Raw genomic sequence first — 25,865 nt, forward strand, 5'->3', positions numbered from 1 at the left:
GAAGCAAAAAATGGCCAAATTCAAAGGGGAAATAGGCTATTTAAAAAATATAGTTGGAGAGTTTAGTGATTTTTATTTTTTAGAGAGATTTTTGCTATTGGATATGTGTGCTCACCAGAGACAGAGAGAGACAGTGACAGAATGCGAAATCACCCCCCTAGGGGGGATGGCCACACCACGGTTACTTCTCCTCCATTCTCCTCTTGGGATCTTGGGCATGCACAAACATGCACCTGTCATGAATTTAAGCCGCCAGGTCTGGGACTCAAACCACAATCAACTATGTGGGAGTCCAGCTACGTAACCATTACGCCATCTGCTGGTTCTGAATTCAGTGATTTTTAATTTCAATAATTTATGACAGCAGAAAATCTGTAAGTAGGGGCCAGCAGCTGGTCTGGTGGTTAAGGTACTAGACACTCACATGGCCAACTGTAGTTCAAGTCTTAGAGCTGGCAGCTTGCTTTCTCACTTTCTCTTTCTCTAGCCAAATTAAAAAATAATGAGTAAAATGAAATAAATAAGTAATTCTTTAAAAAGAAAAGAAAATCTGTAAGTACATAGAAAAATAAATACTATCAACCCATTTGATCTGACATTTATGAAAAACTCCAAACCAAAGAAAGAGAATGCATACTTAAAAATATATATGGAATATTCTATAGGCAATAACATATGTCAAGTCACAAAATAAGTTGTGACAAATTTTAAAAAATTGAGTTCTTTCTTTTCTGATATTAACCTAAAACAATAGCTTTCTTTTGGTTAGTGTTTGCATAATGTATTTTTCCATTCCTTTGTTTTATATCCTTGTGGGTCCTGATAATTAAGTTCTTTCTTGTAAACAAAATACTGGCTTACCTATCCAGTTTGACAATTTTTGTGTACTAGCCGGATTGATATTTCTTTTACAGTTAATGAAATTACTGATGTTTGTGTTGAAATACACCATGTTAATATCTGTTTTCTATTTTGTCCATCTTTTTTGTATACCTTCACTTATATCTTTTACCTTAATTTGATTTAATCAAGTAGTTTTAAAATTATTTTCCTTTTTGTTAATTTGTTACACATTATCTTAATGCTTTTAAAATTTATTTATTATTTAGAGGTTTGTTTGCCTTAGGGTGCAAGCACTTGCTGGAGAGAAAGACAGAGACGGTAAGAGGAAACTTGAGGAATCATCCCTCAGGAAGACTGACCCTGCTACAATCCCTTCTCCTCCATTCTCCTCCCGGGATCTTGGGCATGCACCTGTATGTGCCCAGCAGGAGTTTCAAGTCACCGGTCTGGCACTCAAATCTCTGTGAGCCATGAGGGAGTTCAGCAATGTTACTGCTATGCCATCTTCTGGCTCCTTACTGGTTATTTTTGAGACTACAGTTCAAGGACAACATAAAGACTGTATAAAACCTTGATTTATGTTCATTTTTGTGTTTTTATCATTATGTATTTTAATTTTATAAATATTTTTAAATCTATAAGACATATAGTTACTATTTTATATAATAATATTTTTTGAAAGGTTTTTGCTATAGGGTGCTTGTACTTACTAGAGAGACAGAGAGACAGAAAGCAAGAAATCACCTCCTGGGGGTATGGCAATGCATCAGTCCCTTCTCTTCCATTCTCCTCTTGGGATTTTGGGCATGCAACCACATGTACCCATGAGTTTCGAGCTGAGTTTTAAGCTGCTGGGTCTGAGACTTGAACCACAGTTGGGTCACATGGGAGTCCAGAGCTTAACCACCACAGCACCTGTGTCCCCTATGTATAATAAATATTAATTTATGCTTCCTCATGTATCTCTCTTTCCTATTATCTTTTATTCATCTTGGTTATTTTCATTGTTGCTCCTATTCAGGATAAATTTTCCTTCCACCTGATAAAATCTTTTCTGTGTTTCTTTTAAATCAGATCTGCTTGTTATGATTTCTCATCTGTTGTTTGCATTTCAGAAACTATTTTTGTTTTGCTTTCATTTTTCAAGGATATTTCCTCTAAGAATAGAATTTTAGTTTGGCAGTTACTTTTTTTTTCAGCATTTCAAATATTGTTTCATTGATTTTTGTTTTCCATTATTATTATTAAGAGAGCAGTTAATGATATCGAGGTCGTAAACCCTATTGGAGATATGAACTCTAGAAAAGGATTGCGCTGTTATCCCTAGGGTAACTGGTTCCATTGATCAATATTATTGGGTCAATTGATTTTAAGTTGCTTCTACTTGTTATGTCTTGGCTTGTAGTTTTCGGAGGATTTTTTTTTGTTCTCCGAGGTCACCCCAACTGAAATTGGTAACTCAGAATATGTTTTTTATTCCTATGTAGGTTTAGTATAATTATATGTGAGTTAATTAATTAAAACTCCATAGGGCCTTCTCATCTTTTTTTTTATTCCCGCCTCTTCACAGGAAGGTCAATTTCACTGATTGAGAGTAAGAGACAGTTAAACCCTCCTGTGGCCATTCATACAAGTGTCTATTTTAGGAACAAATGATTGTACTACCTTTATTACCATTCTTTCTAAATACTGTATCTTTTTTCTCTGACTGATTTTGAGACTTTTTTTTCATCTTTATCTTTTAGTTGTTGTACATGATATCCCTACTATATGCAATTTGTGTGTGGGTGTATGTGTATTTTTTCTGCTTATAACTCAGGGCAATTTCTGAGTTTGCATCTTGATGGTTTCCTCAAGTACAGCAAGTTCATGACTACTGTTTCTTTGTATATTGCCTCTGATACATTCCATCTTGTCTATCAATCTGGTACTCCGATTGCACATATGCTAGACCTTTTCACAGTTTCTGCATGCTACTAAAGGCTATTTTATTCTTACTGTATTCATTTTTCCTTTGTGCTGCAGTCTGAATATTTCCTACTTATTTATCCTTTAAGTCACTGGCTTTTATTCCCAGTTGTTTCTGATATTGTTAAATCATTCCATTAAGTGTTTAGTTTCAATTTCTTTTTTCTTTATTTCTGATGTTTCTGTTTATTTGTTTAAATAATACTTTCCCATTTTCTTCTGCAATTCCATAATTTGTTATCTATTTTCTTTAGTACAATAGTGGTTCTAGTTTTGTATTGCATGTATAAAAATTATCATAAATTTAGGAACTTTAAACAACTCACACTTATGATTTAATGATTTCTCTTGGTCAGGCTGTATGTAGTAGCTGGCATCTCTGCTCAGAATCTCATGAATTGAAGGGTCAGACAAGCTGTTTTCCTTCCTGGAGCTTGATATCCACCTCCAAACACATGTGGCTCTGACAAAATTTCTGTCCTTGTGTTTCTAAGCTTGAAGACGTGTTTTCTTACTGGCTGTCACATAAAACTTTTCTCAGTTTCTAGAGATTGCCCACATTCCTTGCCATATGATCCCTGTTAAAACATAGTAATTTCTTTAAAGCTACTGAGGAACTATTACTTCTTGTCCTAGTCTGTTAGGCTGAGTTCTTGGACAACGCAATGTAAGCATGGCAGTGACTTTGCATCATCTTTGCCATGTTCTGTTGAGTAGAGGCAAGTCACAGTTCTGCCCACACTCAAGGAAAGGGGGTCACACATGGATGTGACTCATTGTGGGTCACCTTAGAATATCGCTACCATAATTGTGTTGATCTTAAAGTTATGTCTTACTTCTTATAACTTTAAAATAGTTCGCTAATAGGGGTCTGTTTTCATGGAGTGCTTTTTTTTCCCCTTGATTTTTAGACCTTTGATCCTTTGTCCTGGTATGTCTGATACAATTTTATTACACTCTGTATGAAGAGCCCTAATTTATTTTTTCTGAGAAGGGCCATATAATAAATAATTCATAATTCGTAGCCATAAGTCTCTGCTGTAACTGTTCAATTCTGCCATAGCATGAAAGCAACTGTAGATAATGAGTAAATGAGTGTACTTCACAAACTCTTTATTTGTGGCTACTGCAATTTGAATTTAATATAATTGTCACATGTCACCAAATATTCTTCTTCTTTTTATTAGTTTTTAACATTTAAATATAAAAATCAAACATTTTAAAAGTTATGTAAAACCAGGTAGTGTGCTCAGGGGCTAGCTGCCTATTTTTTATTGTTTGTTTATTTATTTATTTATTTATTTATTTATTTATTTATTTGGAGAGGTTTTTGCTATAGGGCGCGTGCGCTCACCAGAAAGACAGAGAGAGACAGAGAGACAGAAAGCGAGAAATCACCCCTCGGGAGGATGGTCATGCTGCAATCCCTTCTCCTCCATTCTCCTCTCAGGATCTTGGGCATGAACGCACACCACCCGGCGTGAGTTTAGGCCGTCGGGTCTGGGACTCGAACTGCGGTCGACTACGTGGGTGTCCAGGGACATAGCCATTACGCTAACTGCTGGTCCCATAATTTGCCTATTTCTGTTCTGTGTGAAAAAATCATGAAGACAAATTGAGGCTCTAGATTATATTACCTTCTTCTAGAGAAGATTTTGTTTTGTTTCCTGGCAGGTAGTTAATTTAGGGACAAGATCATTTTCACTTAGAAATTAATCTCATGAGAGTCTCATTTCAGTTTTTTTTAACTGCTCATTTATTTCAACTTTACTACTTTATGTAGAGTGTAGCCTTAAAGTATGTAGGGGTGCCAGACACTACACGGGCTGACCAAAAACTGCAAATAATAAAATACAGTTCCTAATGTAAGCTGAAAAAAAAATATGCTCATATAACATTTTTGCATATCTTTTCTTTCTGAAATCTTGGCTACTCCACTCTTCACTAATTTAGTAGCTATATCCATATCTTATAGCCTTTATAGCATAATTCTAGAGATGTAGGAGAGCTAAGTATATACTTCAATTTTATAGGGATCTGAAGAGTAACAAAGGAAAAAGAGCCTGGTAAGGAGTTCCCTGTTTCAATTCTCTCATGTAGCCTCATCTCTTCATTAGTAAAATTAGGTTATGACAATTTACATATATGAGTACTTCATCATGTTATTGTACGATGACATGAAACAATGTGAAGTAGGAGGTAAAACCTGGTAGATTACTATTATCATCATCATTGTCATCGTTATCACTAAATACCACTACGTTACCATATCATCACTCACAGATGAATAAACAGAGGGCCAGATAAATACCAATTTCAACACTTAGCAAGTTCATGGCAAATAGGTAACTGAAACCTCAGTGAGCCAAATCACTCGCCTACTGCCTTTGTCACCATTACCAGAGATCCTCTTAGGTTTCTACCACTAACAATACCACCATGGAACCCAACTTCAAGTCAAATTCGGTCTAACCAATGTAGCACACTGGTGAGGTTGGATTTCCTGTGTTCTAGTCCTGGTTTTCCATTTATCAGCTCAGCGTCCTGGGGAAGATGACACGCCATGTCTGTGCCTATTTTCTCTTCTTAAAAACAAATACAGTGCTATTTTATAGGTGTATCGTTAGGATTAAAGGAGTTAATATATTTATGATTTAGTGCCTAGCATATAATTAAAATGCATAGTGTTAGTGAGTATGTCTTTAAAAGGAACAGGTGTAGGTACATTGAGAAAGCAAAAGATGAGTAAGAAAAGGCCTCTATTGAAAGTCATTCCCGGGGCCGGCAGGTGGCATGGTGGTTAAGGACACTGGACTCCCACATGACTGACTGCGGTTTGAGTCCCAAACTTGGCGGCTTGCTTTCTCCCTCTCTCTCTCTCTCTCTCTCTCACTCACTCTTGCTCTGTCTCTCTCTGGTCAAATTAAAAAAAAAAAAGAATAAAAAAAATTGAATGAAAAATTCAAAAAAAAAAAAAGAAAGTCCTTCCCAATTAGGAAGTTCAGATCAACACAAAAAATATGTAGCATTTGAGAGTCAACTTTTACCTATTTTAAGAGTAAGGACAGTGACTAGCATCTATTTGGGCTATGGATAATGAGATGAATTTAGTTTACCTAAGATGACCTGGCAAGGCTGAGCCTTAAGACCAACTGAGCTGAGGACTCCAAAATGAATGTAGAGTATGTGGCAAACAGGGCAGAGATGAGATAAATCCACGTAAAAGCATGAAAGTTTATACAATGGAATTCACAGACAAGACGGATGGTTCTGCCAGAGAGTCTAAACCGGCTTCAAGTATCAGAGCATCTGCTGAAGGTCAGCTCTCTGTGTGCTTAACCCTACTTGACAACTGTTGCTTCTATTTTATCATAAATGAAGTCATTCCATAAGGCATTAGGCTCCTTTCCCTCGGCACCAGAGAAATGGACAGAAAATTTGAACTGGGCTACCCTAACAAGAGAAGCCCACCTTTCCACTCCAGAGATAGTCCCTAATAGCTAAGCCAACTCAATTCTCCAAAATGTTATTCTCTGGATTAGGAAATGAGATTTCCCTATAATGAGGTCTCTAGGCACTCTGCTGTTTAGGTTGTGTCTTCTGCCATTCATCACTTGGGAATAGCAAATGCTGTCCTGGGGAGAAACTCAACTACTAAGATAGACAACTTGGTACCTTATTAAGAACCCCCAAGCCAGAGTTACTACTTGTGACACAAAGATGAGCTCCTTCCAGTGGGTGGAGCTGAGACCCTAGAGGAACTTAATGTGACTATTTCTGTCCTTCACGTTAGTCTCAGAAACTGAAACACTGACAAAGGCATTATTTTCTTCTTATCTAAATAGTTTCTTTTAGGTATTGCATGTGTGGTGATACCTAAAGATTTTCCAGAGAGGGGGGAATTTTCGATTAAACCATAATCGAAACTTGCATAGTGCAATATTAGTCACTCTCTGATAAGGAAATTCAGAGACTATTTGGTAAATAGCATAATTCTACAACATGATCTAAAGTTAGATAGTACATGAGTTTTTTATAATATTTAAAAGAAATGAGCAATTATCTGAGAAACATTTTAAAACTGTAAAAATTCATTACTATTGTAGAAAGTAAAATTTCCAGTGGTGCATGTGACCCAGCCATGTATACAACTCTCTAGAAGACCCAAGAAACAGGCTGTTTGGTGAGTTTCACTTTCTTGCATGCTAGAGTGGAAATGTTTATTTCAGCACTTATCACAAGCCAGTGATAGCCTGTTAAAGAAGAAGAGCATGCTGTTCTCTCATAGGGAAGAATGTAATTTCTAAGATTTTGGAAATAGAGATAGACAAATGTAGAGAGAAGGGCTTTGGCCTTTAATTGGATCCTACGCCGAATGCTATCTGTTTCATTAGAGCAAAGACCATCTTGGTCATCTTTGTTTTCCTAACACTAGAGAGTATTCATACTTTGTGACTGCTCAATTAATTAAACTACTAAAGAAAAAAATGTGCTTGGTTAAAATCAAGAAAAAAAATTGATTTAAGCAAGTCAAAGGGCAGAGATATTTTTGAAATTTCAGAAAATAGGGTAAATTTCCTTTTCTAAGGAAAACAATAAATAGCACAATCATCTAGGGTGGGTCAAGGATGGGTTATGTTGTACCATCACTGTCAGTTACGTATAAACAAGGAAAGGAAGTAAACACTTCAAAGTCAAAGATATTATCTAGATTTTTAAGATTTATGTTCACCTGTCCCTTCCTTCTTTTTGTTTTACCGCTCGTCTTCTTTTCTTTGCCTACATTTTCTAGAGCCTAGTGAGAAATCCTACTCTTGTCAATGTTTGAGATCTTCCTTTTTCACTCTGTAGTCTTCTACTAATGATTCTATCTGCTAGAGTCCCCAATCATATAATGACCTTTTTATGGGTGTTAGGAATTTAGAGCTGACTAATGGTCCAGAGGAGGAATAAAACAGAAATACTCCAGGCCATAGGCATGAGTAAGATCTTCTGGTCAATAAAATGGCATTAAATTATAAAAAACTTACACAGATAAATGTCAAGGTATACAAGTGTAATGGGAACTGTGACTTGAAGTAATGGTCTCTATACTATCAATTATAACTCAAGCATGGGATCTAGGTGTCACTGTAGATTGTTCCTAGATATATTAATTGGATGGCTACTAAGACCCAAAGGAGAAGAGAAATGTTAGGCATCTTCAGAAAGGGAATTGAAGGCAGAACTGAAAATCATATACTATCTAATTCCAGCTTGTGTTAACATAGTACATATACCAGTCCATCGATCTTCTTAGAATGAGTTTTAAAAATCATGAAAAAGTCCATATGAACAATTCGAAGGGAAATGATACAATTTATAAAGTCAAGGCTTGAAACAGGCTGTTAGTAAAATGCTAGACTGAAGTTCATCATCTCCACTTCTTATCCCTCACCTGTTTCCTTAAAAATTGAAGCTGGCTCATTTGTGGAAATAAAAAGGAATAAGTACTAATAAAACTATGGTTTATTTAGGGCTTCCTATGGATCAAGTGCTAGGTCAAACTTTTCAAATACATTAACCTTATTTAATCCTCACAGGAAATCTATAGGGTATTATCATACTCAATTTTAAAACGAATTTGAATATTCTGCTTAAAATTTTGACGAGTTCTTGAAGGAATTTATGCAAAAGAGTTATATGAGAAGATTTTTTAAAGAGTGTAATGAAAATATTCAGGGGAAGAATTAGACAAAGGTCAACTGAAATGAGGGAGTTTAGTTAGCAAATCGTTGCAGGGATCATGGAGAATGATGTCAATGGTCAGAAGTTGTGCGTTAATAGAAATTATGGCAAAAGCAGACAAAGAGAGAATTTCAGGAGGTACTGTCTTCTGGATAGAAAAAGGAAAGAAGGTAATATGAATGGTTCTTAGCTTCCTGAATGGAGGTAATGATTAAATGTGGTGACTTCTACGGGGAATAGATATGGGCTTCAGGAGTAAGGCTCAATCTACCTCAGTACAACTTTCCATGTTACCTATATTTGGGACTACACAAAACGAAGGTGAGTCAGTTCATTACTATCCCCAATACAGCCTTGAATATGAATAATTGAAGTATAAATTAGGATATCTTGTCATTTTTCCAGTTAAATAAATATTATCTTTGCTCTCACACTAAGATTCATTCCCAACTTGAGGCATTCTCAGACCCATTCCATCTCTTTTCCTGCCTGTGACTAGAATTCAAGGAGATGAACTAAATACCTGTTGTATCTTATCAAATCCTTTTTAATGATCTTAGAGGGTAATTGTTGTCAGATCTCTAGGACATAGACAATAGAAATGCTTGCTTTTCTAGTTTCTCATGATCACAGGGATTTTAGAAATAGAGGGAAATGAAGAGTAAGATCTAGGATTCTGGAGAGGAGAAGATATTGTAGGGAATATTTAAGGGTACTTGGTATTGAAGGCTGCTGACAGTGTGGAGAAGACATCACTTTGGGATATTATCTCTCTCTCTCACTAGGTCTCTGCTCTTCACTGGATTCGTTGGGGGCTAATTCACGAGTGAGTTGAGGAGAAACTATAGAGCTGGGCACATTTGATGTATCGCTGCTTTTTCCTTGACCTAGGCTCACTTCTATGTCTGGGTAATTGTTACTTTATCTTTATAAACACTTCTATTAAAGTATAATTGATATACAATAACTTATACAATTCGATGAGTTTGGACATATGCATTGATTGTCATATAAACTATCACTACAATCAAGGTAATAGAAGTATCTATCACCTTCAAAATTTCCTTGTGTCCTTTTGTATTTTGTTTTATTTTGTGGCAAGACACTTAACCTGAGCTTGACTCTTTTAACAAAATTTTAAGTGCATTATACAATAAGGTTGTTTATAGACATTATACTATACAGCAGATCTCTAGAACTAATTCACCTTGCACAGCTTAAACTTCGTACCAACTGAACAACAATGTCCTATCTCCCCTTCTCCAGCCCCTGGTAATCAATATTCTTTTCTCTGCTTCTTTGAGTTTGGCTATTTTAATTACCTCGTGTAAGTGGAATCATGCAGTATTTTTCCTCATGCAGTGTTTTTCCTCCTGTGCCTGGCCTATTTCATTGGACATAATACCCTCCAGTTTCAGCCATTTTGAAGCAAATGGCAGAATTTCCTTCTTTTTAAAAACTGAATAATATTTAGTTCTATGTATATGCCCACATTTTTTATCCATTCATCTGTTGATGCACATCTGGGTTGTTTTCAGAACTCAGACATTGTGAATAGTGCTGCAATAGACATGTGAGTACAGATAGCTCCTTGAGATCCTGAATTCAATTTAAGTATATAAAAAGATGGGCCAGTAGGTGGTATAGTGGCTAAGGCACTTGACTCCAACATGGCCAACCTGTGGTTTGAACACTAACCCCTACAACTTGAGAATCATGCTGGACATGTGTAATACAAGACAGAAATCCCAAGCAGAGAATGGAGAAGAAGGGATGGCTACATGGCCATCCCCTCCAAGGAGTGCTTTCTCACTTTCCCTTTCACTGTCTCTGTCTGTCTGTCTCTCTCTGGTGAGCACACACACCCTAAGGCAAAAATCTGGGGGAAAAAAAAAGAAGAAAAGATGTTCAACATCACATATCATCAGGGAAATGCAAGTTAAAAAACATTATGAGCTATCACCTTACAATGGTTATAATGGCTATTAATAAACAAACAAACACAAGCTATTGGGAGGGGCTAGCTGCCTATTTTTTATTGTTTGTTTATTTATTTATTTATTTATTTATTTATTTATTTATTTATTTGGAGAGGTTTTTGCTATAGGGCGCGTGCGCTCACCAGAAAGACAGAGAGAGACAGAGAGACAGAAAGCGAGAAATCACCCCTCGGGAGGATGGTCATGCTGCAATCCCTTCTCCTCCATTCTCCTCTCAGGATCTTGGGCATGAACGCACACCACCCGGCGTGAGTTTAGGCCGTCGGGTCTGGGACTCGAACTGCGGTCGACTACGTGGGTGTCCAGGGACATAGCCATTACGCTAACTGCTGGTCCCATAATTTGCCTATTTCTGTTCTGTGTGAAAAAATCATGAAGACAAATTGAGGCTCTAGATTATATTACCTTCTTCTAGAGAAGATTTTGTTTTGTTTCCTGGCAGGTAGTTAATTTAGGGACAAGATCATTTTCACTTAGAAATTAATCTCATTAGAGTCTCATTTCAGTTTTTTTTAACTGCTCATTTATTTCAACTTTACTACTTTATGTAGAGTGTAGCCTTAAAGTATGTAGGGGTGCCAGACACTACACGGGCTGACCAAAAACTGCAAATAATAAAATACAGTTCCTAATGTAAGCTGAAAAAAAAATATGCTCATATAACATTTTTGCATATCTTTTCTTTCTGAAATCTTGGCTACTCCACTCTTCACTAATTTAGTAGCTATATCCATATCTTATAGCCTTTATAGCATAATTCTAGAGATGTAGGAGAGCTAAGTATATACTTCAATTTTATAGTGATCTGAAGAGTAACAAAGGAAAAAGAGCCTGGTAAGGAGTTCCCTGTTTCAATTCTCTCATGTAGCCTCATCTCTTCATTAGTAAAATTAGGTTATGACAATTTACATATATGAGTACTTCATCATGTTATTGTACGATGACATGAAACAATGTGAAGTAGGAGGTAAAACCTGGTAGATTACTATTATCATCATCATTGTCATCGTTATCACTAAATACCACTACGTTACCATATCATCACTCACAGATGAATAAACAGAGGGCCAGATAAATACCAATTTCAACACTTAGCAAGTTCATGGCAAATAGGTAACTGAAACCTCAGTGAGCCAAATCACTCGCCTACTGCCTTTGTCACCATTACCAGAGATCCTCTTAGGTTTCTACCACTAACAATACCACCATGGAACCCAACTTCAAGTCAAATTCGGTCTAACCAATGTAGCACACTGGTGAGGTTGGATTTCCTGTGTTCTAGTCCTGGTTTTCCATTTATCAGCTCAGCGTCCTGGGGAAGATGACACGCCATGTCTGTGCCTATTTTCTCTTCTTAAAAACAAATACAGTGCTATTTTATAGGTGTATCGTTAGGATTAAAGGAGTTAATATATTTATGATTTAGTGCCTAGCATATAATTAAAATGCATAGTGTTAGTGAGTATGTCTTTAAAAGGAACAGGTGTAGGTACATTGAGAAAGCAAAAGATGAGTAAGAAAAGGCCTCTATTGAAAGTCATTCCCGGGGCCGGCAGGTGGCATGGTGGTTAAGGACACTGGACTCCCACATGACTGACTGCGGTTTGAGTCCCATACTTGGCGGCTTGCTTTCTCCCTCTCTCTCTCTCTCTCTCTCTCACTCACTCTTGCTCTGTCTCTCTCTGGTCAAATTAAATAAATAAATGAATAAATAAAATTGAATGAAATATTCAAAAAAAAAAAAAGAAAGTCCTTCCCAATTAGGAAGTTCAGATCAACACAAAAAATATGTAGCATTTGAGAGTCAACTTTTACCTATTTTAAGAGTAAGGACAGTGACTAGCATCTATTTGGGCTATGGATAATGAGATGAATTTAGTTTACCTAAGATGACCTGGCAAGGCTGAGCCTTAAGACCAACTGAGCTGAGGACTCCAAAATGAATGTAGAGTATGTGGCAAACAGGGCAGAGATGAGATAAATCCACGTAAAAGCATGAAAGTTTATACAATGGAATTCACAGACAAGACGGATGGTTCTGCCAGAGAGTCTAAACCGGCTTCAAGTATCAGAGCATCTGCTGAAGGTCAGCTCTCTGTGTGCTTAACCCTACTTGACAACTGTTGCTTCTATTTTATCATAAATGAAGTCATTCCATAAGGCATTAGGCTCCTTTCCCTCGGCACCAGAGAAATGGACAGAAAATTTGAACTGGGCTACCCTAACAAGAGAAGCCCACCTTTCCACTCCAGAGATAGTCCCTAATAGCTAAGCCAACTCAATTCTCCAAAATGTTATTCTCTGGATTAGGAAATGAGATTTCCCTATAATGAGGTCTCTAGGCACTCTGCTGTTTAGGTTGTGTCTTCTGCCATTCATCACTTGGGAATAGCAAATGCTGTCCTGGGGAGAAACTCAACTACTAAGATAGACAACTTGGTACCTTATTAAGAACCCCCAAGCCAGAGTTACTACTTGTGACACAAAGATGAGCTCCTTCCAGTGGGTGGAGCTGAGACCCTAGAGGAACTTAATGTGACTATTTCTGTCCTTCACGTTAGTCTCAGAAACTGAAACACTGACAAAGGCATTATTTTCTTCTTATCTAAATAGTTTCTTTTAGGTATTGCATGTGTGGTGATACCTAAAGATTTTCCAGAGAGGGGGGAATTTTCGATTAAACCATAATCGAAACTTGCATAGTGCAATATTAGTCACTCTCTGATAAGGAAATTCAGAGACTATTTGGTAAATAGCATAATTCTACAACATGATCTAAAGTTAGATAGTACATGAGTTTTTTATAATATTTAAAAGAAATGAGCAATTATCTGAGAAACATTTTAAAACTGTAAAAATTCATTACTATTGTAGAAAGTAAAATTTCCAGTGGTGCATGTGACCCAGCCATGTATACAACTCTCTAGAAGACCCAAGAAACAGGCTGTTTGGTGAGTTTCACTTTCTTGCATGCTAGAGTGGAAATGTTTATTTCAGCACTTATCACAAGCCAGTGATAGCCTGTTAAAGAAGAAGAGCATGCTGTTCTCTCATAGGGAAGAATGTAATTTCTAAGATTTTGGAAATAGAGATAGACAAATGTAGAGAGAAGGGCTTTGGCCTTTAATTGGATCCTACGCCGAATGCTATCTGTTTCATTAGAGCAAAGACCATCTTGGTCATCTTTGTTTTCCTAACACTAGAGAGTATTCATACTTTGTGACTGCTCAATTAATTAAACTACTAAAGAAAAAAATGTGCTTGGTTAAAATCAAGAAAAAAAATTGATTTAAGCAAGTCAAAGGGCAGAGATATTTTTGAAATTTCAGAAAATAGGGTAAATTTCCTTTTCTAAGGAAAACAATAAATAGCACAATCATCTAGGGTGGGTCAAGGATGGGTTATGTTGTACCATCACTGTCAGTTACGTATAAACAAGGAAAGGAAGTAAACACTTCAAAGTCAAAGATATTATCTAGATTTTTAAGATTTATGTTCACCTGTCCCTTCCTTCTTTTTGTTTTACCGCTCGTCTTCTTTTCTTTGCCTACATTTTCTAGAGCCTAGTGAGAAATCCTACTCTTGTCAATGTTTGAGATCTTCCTTTTTCACTCTGTAGTCTTCTACTAATGATTCTATCTGCTAGAGTCCCCAATCATATAATGACCTTTTTATGGGTGTTAGGAATTTAGAGCTGACTAATGGTCCAGAGGAGGAATAAAACAGAAATACTCCAGGCCATAGGCATGAGTAAGATCTTCTGGTCAATAAAATGGCATTAAATTATAAAAAACTTACACAGATAAATGTCAAGGTATACAAGTGTAATGGGAACTGTGACTTGAAGTAATGGTCTCTATACTATCAATTATAACTCAAGCATGGGATCTAGGTGTCACTGTAGATTGTTCCTAGATATATTAATTGGATGGCTACTAAGACCCAAAGGAGAAGAGAAATGTTAGGCATCTTCAGAAAGGGAATTGAAGGCAGAACTGAAAATCATATACTATCTAATTCCAGCTTGTGTTAACATAGTACATATACCAGTCCATCGATCTTCTTAGAATGAGTTTTAAAAATCATGAAAAAGTCCATATGAACAATTCGAAGGGAAATGATACAATTTATAAAGTCAAGGCTTGAAACAGGCTGTTAGTAAAATGCTAGACTGAAGTTCATCATCTCCACTTCTTATCCCTCACCTGTTTCCTTAAAAATTGAAGCTGGCTCATTTGTGGAAATAAAAAGGAATAAGTACTAATAAAACTATGGTTTATTTAGGGCTTCCTATGGATCAAGTGCTAGGTCAAACTTTTCAAATACATTAACCTTATTTAATCCTCACAGGAAATCTATAGGGTATTATCATACTCAATTTTAAAACGAATTTGAATATTCTGCTTAAAATTTTGACGAGTTCTTGAAGGAATTTATGCAAAAGAGTTATATGAGAAGATTTTTTAAAGAGTGTAATGAAAATATTCAGGGGAAGAATTAGACAAAGGTCAACTGAAATGAGGGAGTTTAGTTAGCAAATCGTTGCAGGGATCATGGAGAATGATGTCAATGGTCAGAAGTTGTGCGTTAATAGAAATTATGGCAAAAGCAGACAAAGAGAGAATTTCAGGAGGTACTGTCTTCTGGATAGAAAAAGGAAAGAAGGTAATATGAATGGTTCTTAGCTTCCTGAATGGAGGTAATGATTAAATGTGGTGACTTCTACGGGGAATAGATATGGGCTTCAGGAGTAAGGCTCAATCTACCTCAGTACAACTTTCCATGTTACCTATATTTGGGACTACACAAAACGAAGGTGAGTCAGTTCATTACTATCCCCAATACAGCCTTGAATATGAATAATTGAAGTATAAATTAGGATATCTTGTCATTTTTCCAGTTAAATAAATATTATCTTTGCTCTCACACTAAGATTCATTCCCAACTTGAGGCATTCTCAGACCCATTCCATCTCTTTTCCTGCCTGTGACTAGAATTCAAGGAGATGAACTAAATACCTGTTGTATCTTATCAAATCCTTTTTAATGATCTTAGAGGGTAATTGTTGTCAGATCTCTAGGACATAGACAATAGAAATGCTTGCTTTTCTAGTTTCTCATGATCACAGGGATTTTAGAAATAGAGGGAAATGAAGAGTAAGATCTAGGATTCTGGAGAGGAGAAGATATTGTAGGGAATATTTAAGGGTACTTGGTATTGAAGGCTGCTGACAGTGTGGAGAAGACATCACTTTGGGATATTATCTCTCTCTCTCACTAGGTCTCTGCTCTTCACTGGATTCGTTGGGGGCTAATTCACGAGTGAGTTGAGGAGAAACTATAGAGCTGGGCACATTTGATGTATCGCTGCTTTTTCCTTGACCTAGGCTCACTTCTATGTCTGGGTAATTGTTACTTTATCTTTATAAACACTTCTATTAAAGTATAATTGATATACAATAACTTATACAATTCGATGAGTTTGGACATATGCATTGATTGTCATATAAACTATCACTACAATCAAGGTAATAGAAGTATCTATCACCTTCAAAATTTCCTTGTGTCCTTTTGTATTTTGTTTTATTTTGTGGCAAGACACTTAACCTGAGCTTGACTCTTTTAACAAAATTTTAAGTGCATTATACAATAAGGTTGTTTATAGACATTATACTATACAGCAGATCTCTAGAACTAATTCACCTTGCACAGCTTAAACTTCGTACCAACTGAACAACAATGTCCTATCTCCCCTTCTCCAGCCCCTGGTAATCAATATTCTTTTCTCTGCTTCTTTGAGTTTGGCTATTTTAATTACCTCGTGTAAGTGGAATCATGCAGTATTTTTCCTCATGCAGTGTTTTTCCTCCTGTGCCTGGCCTATTTCATTGGACATAATACCCTCCAGTTTCAGCCATTTTGAAGCAAATGGCAGAATTTCCTTCTTTTTAAAAACTGAATAATATTTAGTTCTATGTATATGCCCACATTTTTTATCCATTCATCTGTTGATGCACATCTGGGTTGTTTTCAGAACTCAGACATTGTGAATAGTGCTGCAATAGACATGTGAGTACAGATAGCTCCTTGAGATCCTGAATTCAATTTAAGTATATAAAAAGATGGGCCAGTAGGTGGTATAGTGGCTAAGGCACTTGACTCCAACATGGCCAACCTGTGGTTTGAACACTAACCCCTACAACTTGAGAATCATGCTGGACATGTGTAATACAAGACAGAAATCCCAAGCAGAGAATGGAGAAGAAGGGATGGCTACATGGCCATCCCCTCCAAGGAGTGCTTTCTCACTTTCCCTTTCACTGTCTCTGTCTGTCTGTCTCTCTCTGGTGAGCACACACACCCTAAGGCAAAAATCTGGGGGAAAAAAAAAGAAGAAAAGATGTTCAACATCACATATCATCAGGGAAATGCAAGTTAAAAAACATTATGAGCTATCACCTTACAATGGTTATAATGGCTATTAATAAACAAACAAACACAAGCTATTGGGGCCAGCCATTGGCATGGTGGTTAAGATAGCTGGATTCCACATAACCAACTACATGGTTTGAGTCCTGGTCCTGGCAGGTTAAAAAACATGCCAGGTGTGTGTGGATGCATGCACAAAATCTTGACAGGAGAATGGGAAAGAAGAGATTGTGATGTAACCATTCCCCTGGGGCATGCTTTCTCAGTTTCCCTCTCTCTCTCTCTAAGTCTCTCTGCAGTGAGCACATGTCCCTATAGCAAATAAAAAAAAAAAAACAATAACAAAACTATTATCTAGAGATAATAAGTTTTGGCAAGGATGTGGAGAAATTTAAACACATCCATCATTGGTGGGGATATAAAGTGGTGTAGCCATTATGGAAAACAACATGGAATTTCTTCAAAAAATTAAACATAAAACTATCATGTGATCCACTAATAAAAATCAAAATCAGGTAGTTGTTTCTACAAATCTCTTTTGTTTCTTCTCCTTTCATTTTCATCTTGGCTCTCAACCCTAGAGTCCTAGATTTAACACTAATAGAGCCCTAAAGAAGAGGTGGACAGAGGTGATAACTCTGAGTTTAATATTGATGACCCCTGGGATCCGGGGCATTGCTCAGAGATGGACACAGTCTTTACTGTAGGCATTGGTCCAGCCTACATGCTGCATGGCTAACTCATCACAACTTTCTTTACTTTGCCCAGTTCTTTCAAACCTAGACCTACCTCAATGCCAAGCTCAAACTCTACTTTTGTGACTGAGTTCCTCTTTGAAGGATTTTCCAGCTTTGGATGGCAGCACAGGCTTGTCTTCTTTGTGGTCTTTCTAACTTTGTACTTTCTGACACTCTCTGGTAATGTGGTTATTGTTACTATCATTCGTCTGGATCGTCACCTCCATACTCCCATGTACTTCTTCCTGAGTATGCTGTCCATCTCTGAGACCTGCTACACTGTGGCCATCATTCCCCGTATGCTTTCTGGCCTCCTGAATCCACATCAGCCCATTGTCATCCAAGGTTGTGCTACTCAGCTCTTCTTCTATCTCACCTTTGGCATCAATAATTGCTTCCTGCTCACAGTCATGGGATACGACCGCTACGTGGCTATTTGCAACCCTCTACGATATTCAGTCATCATGGGTAAAAAGACCTGCATTCAGCTGACATCTGGGTCTCTAGGAATTGGCCTGGGGATGGCCATTATTCAGGTAACATCTGTGTTCGGCCTACCCTTCTGTGATGCCTTTCTGATCTCTCACTTCTTCTGTGATGTGAGACCCCTGCTGAAGTTGGCCTGTGCAGACACCACCATCAATGAGATCATCAACTTTGTTGTCAGTGTCTGTGTCCTTGTCCTACCCATGGGTCTGGTCTTTATCTCCTATGTCCTCATCATCTCCACCATCCTTAAGATTGCTTCAGCAGAGGGTCGAAAGAAGGCCTTTGCCACCTGCGCCTCCCACCTCACGGTGGTCATCATCCACTATGGCTGTGCTTCCATCATCTACCTCAAGCCTAAGTCCCAGAGTTCCCTGGAGCAGGACAGACTCATTTCAGTGACCTACACTGTCATCACCCCCCTGCTGCACCCTGTCGTGTAATGAACCCTGTCGTGTACAGCCTGAGGAACAAGGAGGTCAAAGACGCTCTGCACAGAGCCATGGGGCAAAAGCCTCTGTCCCCTTAATGAGGAGAGGCAGTGAAGAAGGCCTTTTCTTTGAGTATATAAATATGTATTAACTTTAATTCTGTTTCAGTGGTGCCTTTAAGTATGGGATCAATAAGACTAGACTAAACTGAGTTCAATTCTAATACTGGAGGTTTCCTTATGAGGTAGTCATAGTTCTGTTCTGTGCTCCCAAGCTAAAGAACTTGGCCTATGCTTAAAAATTCAGGGGAAGGATGAAGATACCTGGGTCCCCACTAGCCAGGTGCACTCAAACACACATGCTCACAACTACACACTTCCTGAGAATATTTTTAGTTACACACTCTATTAACTTTATTAACATGAAGTCTAGAAGGATTTGAAGCAGCTGGTGAGCAAAGGGTTTGGAAAGCACCTCATAAAGTCTTCTTTGTTGTTTTAAGGGTTTCAGTAATATGTACAACTATTTTAACAAGAAGGGGTGGAGACACATATGCATACACATCTCTGTGGACATTGAAGACTTTCTTGTTATCTGTCTTTGCTATTTACGAATAACTCATTACAGCCTGGGGGATCTTGAAAGGGTTGGAGCCAGGCCTTCTGAATGTCTGGAGCTACTGTAACTGACCTGGAAATAAGGAGTGCAAATGTAGGAAAGCAAAAGAGTATCGACTCCAAAGAGTACAGAAATGGGTTATCTATAGTCCTAAAGTGCTCAGATGAGAAAACTCAGATTGAAGGGTGAGCATGCTGAAAAGTTCTCCAGTTTTTATGCTTTCAACACAAGTGTGAAGAGTCTGGAGACTGGAAGAAGCTAACCACAAGTATAGTTCCTTTTGAAGCATAGACCTAAACTCTGAAATAGTTTTATAAACATGTGCACTTTAACTATACTACTTCTGAAAATAAAAGTTTATTAATGAACCTATATCTAAAGCTTGACTTAAAATTTTTTTCAGTGATTTATCACTTTCTATCTGTCTCTATCTTTCTGACAAGTGCACGCACCCTATAGCAAAAACCTCAAAATAAAAATAAAAAGAAAAAAAAAAAAAAGCTAGTATGACCAGGAATACAAGGTATCTTTGCTTTCGTATTCAGATGTCTAGAAATGATATAGCCCATTCATTTTGGTGAGATTAGCCAAAACACAATTTTTTAAAAAAATGTTTAGTAATTTTGCTTAATTTATGTCAAAACTGTTGGGTAAAGAGCTGATGATCAATGCCACTCTGTCTTTTATCTGAAGTTGTATTGAGTGGGTGCTATGGTGTTCCGCCCAGACTTCACTCATCAAGACCCTCATAAACATTAAGCTGACTGCTCTCAGCTTAGTCTATGTCCAAAAATTGTCCTTGCTAAAAAATGACTTTCTCCAAGGTCACACTCCTTTTCCAAGGAAAGATTGCCTCAAATGATTAGTCTATTTCAGAATATTGCCTCACTTTAAGACATGTATGGAGGGCTCTCTCAGCCCAGCATACTCAGCTGTGCGATGGTAAGATACTTGCTGTGACTGTGTCACATTTCAGCTTCTCTATCTGCTCTGTCTTGTGTCTTTCACTTCCCCCAGGTGTAGACACTGAGAGCTCTCCTTCATAAACTCAGCACATTTGAATCTCTGTCTCAGAGTCTGTTTCCTGGAGATACCAACTGGAACATTTTCAGATCCACTTCTAAAACAGCAACTGGTTTACGTGAAGAATCCAAATTTTCAGCCTTAATCTAATAAAGGCAGATTAGTGGCTCCTATATTTTAGTTAAAAAAAATAGTTTCACTTGACTTACTGAGTTATAATTTATTGTGACTCAATTAAGTTGATAGCAGTGCAGAATTATCTTATTAAAAAACTGATTAAAAATTAAACTATGGATTTTTCTCAGAATCCACATAAAGTCATTCTTTTCTCTTCAAAAAACAAGCAAACAATTCTCTGCCAGTACTGTGAGTGTCCTTGTCGCCTAGCGCTCCCACATTGCAGTGAGAATGCTGACCACTGTCAGTGATATTTGAAAAATTGAAAATAATAAGAAAGACTTGACAATAATAGGAAGGACTGAAAGTGAGCCTGTGTCATTCCAATTTTCAAAAAGACAAAAAGTGTGGGTGCTTTTTGTGATATATACAGGTAAACTTGATAGTGATCTTTGGCACATTTATAGAGTAAAATTTGTGGTAGGGGTGTTGTGGAGGTTGATGAAGTACCAGATGGGGACTTGGGTTTCAAAAGTAGCTGTTCACAGCTGAGTGGATTACCCAAGCCAGGAAGACAACTCTGCTCTCTGAATTATCTAGGCATGTAAGCTGACAGGTGCCCCTGCTGTCTTCAACATAAGGCGTCCAGCTCTGAGTTCATGGAAACACTCCACCGTCACCATTTTCCACTGAATGAGAAGAAACAAGCAGAGACTTTTTTTTTAAGTGTTAAACTTCCCAGCATACAAGAAGATGAATCTTTTGTCTGAGTCTCCATTCGGGAGGTGGCTAAGAAAATTGATCTTTGCTTGACCACCAGTCAGGAGTTACTTATTTCATTTTCAGAAAACCAACCGCTAACTATTGGAAAGTCATGATGATTTGTTGTGGTCAGTTATGGGAAAGCAAATTTGGCTCTATGGACTGGCCTGGAGCAAATTGGTAAGTGATCAGTGGTGGCAGAAGAGGTCCCAAGAGTGAATCTGGGGCGAATTGTTTCTATTCCAGTCATTTACATAATGCATACTCTTTCTCTGACATAGATAAAAAGTGCTACATATATGTTAAAGTAAAAAAAAAAATGCAAATGCCATATTTTGGGTTCCCACAAAATATTCAGGTCCTAACTCTGTATTCCACATTCCTTCTGGAACAGGAGAGGAAATTCACATCATATTTGTTCATAGCAAAAGAAACATGGGAAGAAAGAAATGGTAGACACAGATATAAAACAAACATGGGATTTAGATACATCGGAGAACTCAGTGAAGAGAGAGGTCAGTGTGTGAGGATGAAGGAAAAATTCACACTGGTACTCCTTGGTGAAGGCATTCTTAGCCTTTGTGCCCAGGTAATCACAGAGGAACTAGATTCCCAAGTAAGGAATGACACAGTGTCTGGTCTCAAAGGAACCTTGGAGACCACCCAGTACAAATTCTTCTTTTTGCAAAAGAAGAAATGGTACCTTGGAGACCGGCAAGTAACTTGGTCTACTTATGTAGCTGGTTAGCAGCCATCTGTACTTTCATGTCTACAGCCTTCTCATTTTTTTTTTTTAAGAGAGGTTTTTGCTATAGGGTGCATGCCTTGGCCAGAGAGATAGACAGAAAGTGAGAAATCATCCCCCGGGGAGATGACCACACCGCAATCCCTTCTTCTCCTGTGTCTTCCTAGGATTTGAGGCATGCACCTGGAGTGAGTTTCAAGCTGCAGAATCTGGAACTTGAACCATGGGTCATCTATGTGGGAGTCCAACAATGTAACCATTATGCCATCTACTGGCCTCACAGCCCTCTTATTCTTGGAGTGAGTATGAAAGGGAGGTATAGGAGATTGTGATACTTGAGAACTTAAACAATCTCTTAGAAGATGTTTCTTAAGCTGATCAAGGTGGACTTTCTACTCACGATAAACACCTCTCAGTTTGCAACTCTGGATCATTTGGCCTCAGACATTTTTCAGAAACAGAATTAACTTGCTCTCTAGTCAATGTTTATGATGGAATACAGTGTATAGAACATTGTGGGGCAAGCAGTGGTTAGTGAATGTGGTGGTAAGACCGTGGCCTCGGGGTACAATGTAAAACAGATCTCTGGGAGTGGCTGGGGAGGTGTTTATCAGAACTACACCAGGGAGACTTTGGGAGGACTTCTCCTGGGCTGTTGCTTTGGAACTCTCTTCTCTGCTCACTGCCCCTATTTACATGAAGCCAAGTGACAAGTCTGTTCACCAATCGGACTATTTCTTACCTCTCTAAAATGGTTAGGAAAAAAAAAAGTGGAGGAAAATTCAAAGGAGTGTTATATTGGATTTTTGAGATGAAGAAGATACAAAGAAGAAGGAGAAGAGGAGGGAGAGGAAGAAAGGAGTATAAAAAAGAAAAATGAAAAGCCTCCAGTAATTTGTCTCTTCTTTGTGGCCCAGAAATATTCTTTGGAGAAAATGAGACTTGTAGTCCCATGGATATTTATAAATTTTCCCCTCGGATACACTTCCTTAGAGTATTAGTTGTAATAAAGCATAAGTAGACTATAGGCTTTCTGATCTCTGTTATAAATTTGTGGTCAGTACCAATAATAAATTACCTCGCTTCCCTAGTGCTTACACTAAGTCCTCAGTATAACCATCTCCATGGGCATAGGGCTGGGGTAGGCGTTAGTGGTAGCAAAGACTTGGATTTGGCTGGTGCTAAAAATTCCTGTTTTTTTTTTTGTTTGTTTGTTTGTTTGTTTGTTTTTATTTTTCTTTGCAGTTCGCAGAATCTTCCAGATATAACTAATTCAATTCTCAGAAGGACCTTAGGGAGTAGACAGGATGACTCTTACCATTCTTGTTTTATACATAAATACTAAGAGCCATTGAAATATAATATTTTCCTCAATCACAAACATAGAAAGTAAAAGAGTTGTAATTTAGAACCGTGTTTACTCCTGTATGGTTTAGTCTTTTTCTAATGAATAGCTTTATAAGAGACAAGAAATTAACCCTCTCCTCTCATTGAGAGAGGCCGGTGCTTCCTCTAATAAATATTGTGAGGACAAAAAATTAAAGGGTGGGACCAGACAGGTGGCATGGTGTTTAGGCAGCAGAATCCCACATGGCTGACTGTGCAATTTGAGTTTTGAACCTGGAGACCTGGAAGACATTCCTGGTGTGTGTGCGTATGTGCCCAAAATCCACAGAAGAAAATGGAGGATAAGGGATTGTGGCATAGTCATCCTCCCTGAGGGTGCTTTCAATCTTTCCCTTTGTCTCTGTTTCTGTCTCTCTCAAGTGAGTGCACATACCCTATAGCAAACTTCTTTTACAAAGGAAAAAATAATAAACCCAAATTCTCTAGTATCTTTGCCTGAGATTTTAGACTTCTTTTTCAAGAATTATTTATTGCCCTGGAGTGATTCTGTCCTGCATGGCTGTTTTTGGGGGCCATAGTCATTTACCTCTGTCTGTCTTCTCTTTCACTAATTGTGTGCCACTACCCCATGGAAGATTTGATGGACCTGGATATGAGCCTCCTGAGTCCCCAGAACTAATTTTGTTTAGTTGTGAACTAAAGGTCAACAAAGATAATCACTTTAAGGTAGATAATGATGAAAATGAACATCAGTTATCTTTAAGAACGGTCAGTTTAGGGGCTCGTACAAAGGATGAATTGCACATTGTTGAAGCAGAGGCAATGAATTATGAAGGCAGTCCAATTAAAGTAACTCTGGCAACACTGTAAATGTCTGTACAGCCAACGGTTTCCCTAGGGGGCTTTGAAATACCACCACCTGTGGTCTTAATGTTGAAGTATGGTTCAGGGCCTGTGCATATTGGGGCACAACACTTAGTAACTGTGGAGGAAGATGCAGGGTTCGAAGAGGAAGAGGACGTGAAACTCTTAAGTATGTCTGGAAAGTGATCTGCCCCTGGATGTGGTAGCAAGGTTCCACAGAGGAAGTGTAAAACTTGTTGCTGTTGAAGATGACGATCAAGACCATGATGAAGATGATGATGGCGATGGAGATGATGATGATGATGATGATGATGATGATGATTTTGAAGATAAGGAAACAGAAGATAAAGCTCCAATGAAGAAATCTATATGAGATACTCCTGGCAAAAATGCTCAAAAATCAAACCAGAATGGAAAAACATCAACACTAAGATCAAAAGGCCGAGAATCATTAAATAAATAAAAACAAAATAAAATAAAATAAAAACAAAAACAAAACAAAAAACAAGAAAAATCTCCTAAAACACCCAAAACACCGAGTTCTGTAGATGACATTAAAGCAAAAATGCATGCAAGTATAGAAAAATGTGGTTCTCTTCCCAAAGTGGAAGCCAAGTTCATTAATTATGTGAATTGCTTCCGGATAACTGACCAGGAGGCTATTCAAAATCTCTGGCAGTTGGGGGACCAGCAATTAAGGTAATGGCTATGTCACTAGACTCCCATGTAGTCGACTGTGGTTCAAGTCCCGAACCTGGTGGCTTAAAACTCATGCCGGGTGCGTGTGTGTGTGTGTGCCCAAGATCCCGAGAGGAGAATGGAGGAGAAGGGATTGCGGCATGGCCATCCCCCCTGGGGGGGTGATTTCTCGCTTTCTGTCTCTCTGTTTCTGTCAGTTTGGCAAGCGCACGCACTCTATAGCAAAAAAAAAAAAAAAAAAAAAAATCTCTGGCAGTGGAGGAAGTCTTTTCAAGAAAATAGTTCAGTTTGTTAAAATTTTTCATCTTATTTCATTTCTGTGACAGTTGATATGTGGCTATCCTTTTTAGAATGTAGAGTGAGAATTTTCCCTACTGTATTTAATAAATGTTGTCCAAGTTCCTTGCCAACAATGTGCTGTCCAAAATGCCTATTTACTTTTTAAAGATGGAACTCCAGTCTTTGGTTGGTTTTAAGTATGTATAGAATTTTTTGACAGGACACAGTAGTAGTGGTGGTCAGATATGGAAATGGTGGGGAGACAAAAATATACATGTGAAATAAACTCAATATTTTAATATAGTAGCACTGTTCTCTTTGTAGTCAATTAAAAAAAGAATTATTTTATTTATTTATTTATTTATTTATTTATTTATTTATTATTATTTTAAATTTGCCACAGGGTGCAAGTGCTCACCAGAGAGTGACAGAAAGTGAGAAAGCAAGCTGCCAGGTCCAGGACTCGAACCATGATAGACCATGTGGGATTCAGAGCCTTAATCACCTGTTGGCCCTGATTTTAACTGTTTTAAGAGCTGGGGTTCTGAATATTATTGTTTTCTGGAATTTCTTCAAAATAATTATTTCAAGTGCTATACAGAGGGATATAAAATAAAAGTTCAAGATAAGTTTGAGATACTAGAGGTGTGAAGTAATCACAGGGGAATCCTAGACTCAATTCATCCCTAGAGTCCCTTGGCTAAAGACTGCATAGATTTTGTCAACCACCAGAAGCTCATAGATAGTAAGGTGAAGAAAAAGCATATTTTTTTTAAAATCAACATCACTGG

The 25,865-nt window shown here is 37.7% G+C and overlaps 1 protein-coding gene and 1 pseudogene across 1 annotated transcript; both read left to right on the top strand.

Moving 5' to 3' along the window:
* Window positions 1-17,759: 17,759 nt before the first annotated feature.
* Window positions 17,760-18,632, top strand: LOC102503252 (olfactory receptor 10J3). Its single transcript, XM_014584295.1, has one exon. It carries the CDS (start codon window positions 17,760-17,762, stop codon window positions 18,630-18,632), a length of 873 nt encoding a protein of 290 aa, XP_014439781.1.
* Window positions 18,633-23,860: 5,228 nt separating this feature from the next.
* Window positions 23,861-25,125, top strand: LOC102467905 (nucleophosmin-like; annotated as a pseudogene).
* Window positions 25,126-25,865: the final 740 nt, after the last annotated feature.

The sequence above is a fragment of the Tupaia chinensis genome, unplaced genomic scaffold, assembly GCF_000334495.1.
Source record: "Tupaia chinensis unplaced genomic scaffold, TupChi_1.0 Scaffold146187_1, whole genome shotgun sequence".
In the NCBI taxonomy this organism is placed as follows: domain Eukaryota; kingdom Metazoa; phylum Chordata; class Mammalia; order Scandentia; family Tupaiidae; genus Tupaia; species Tupaia belangeri.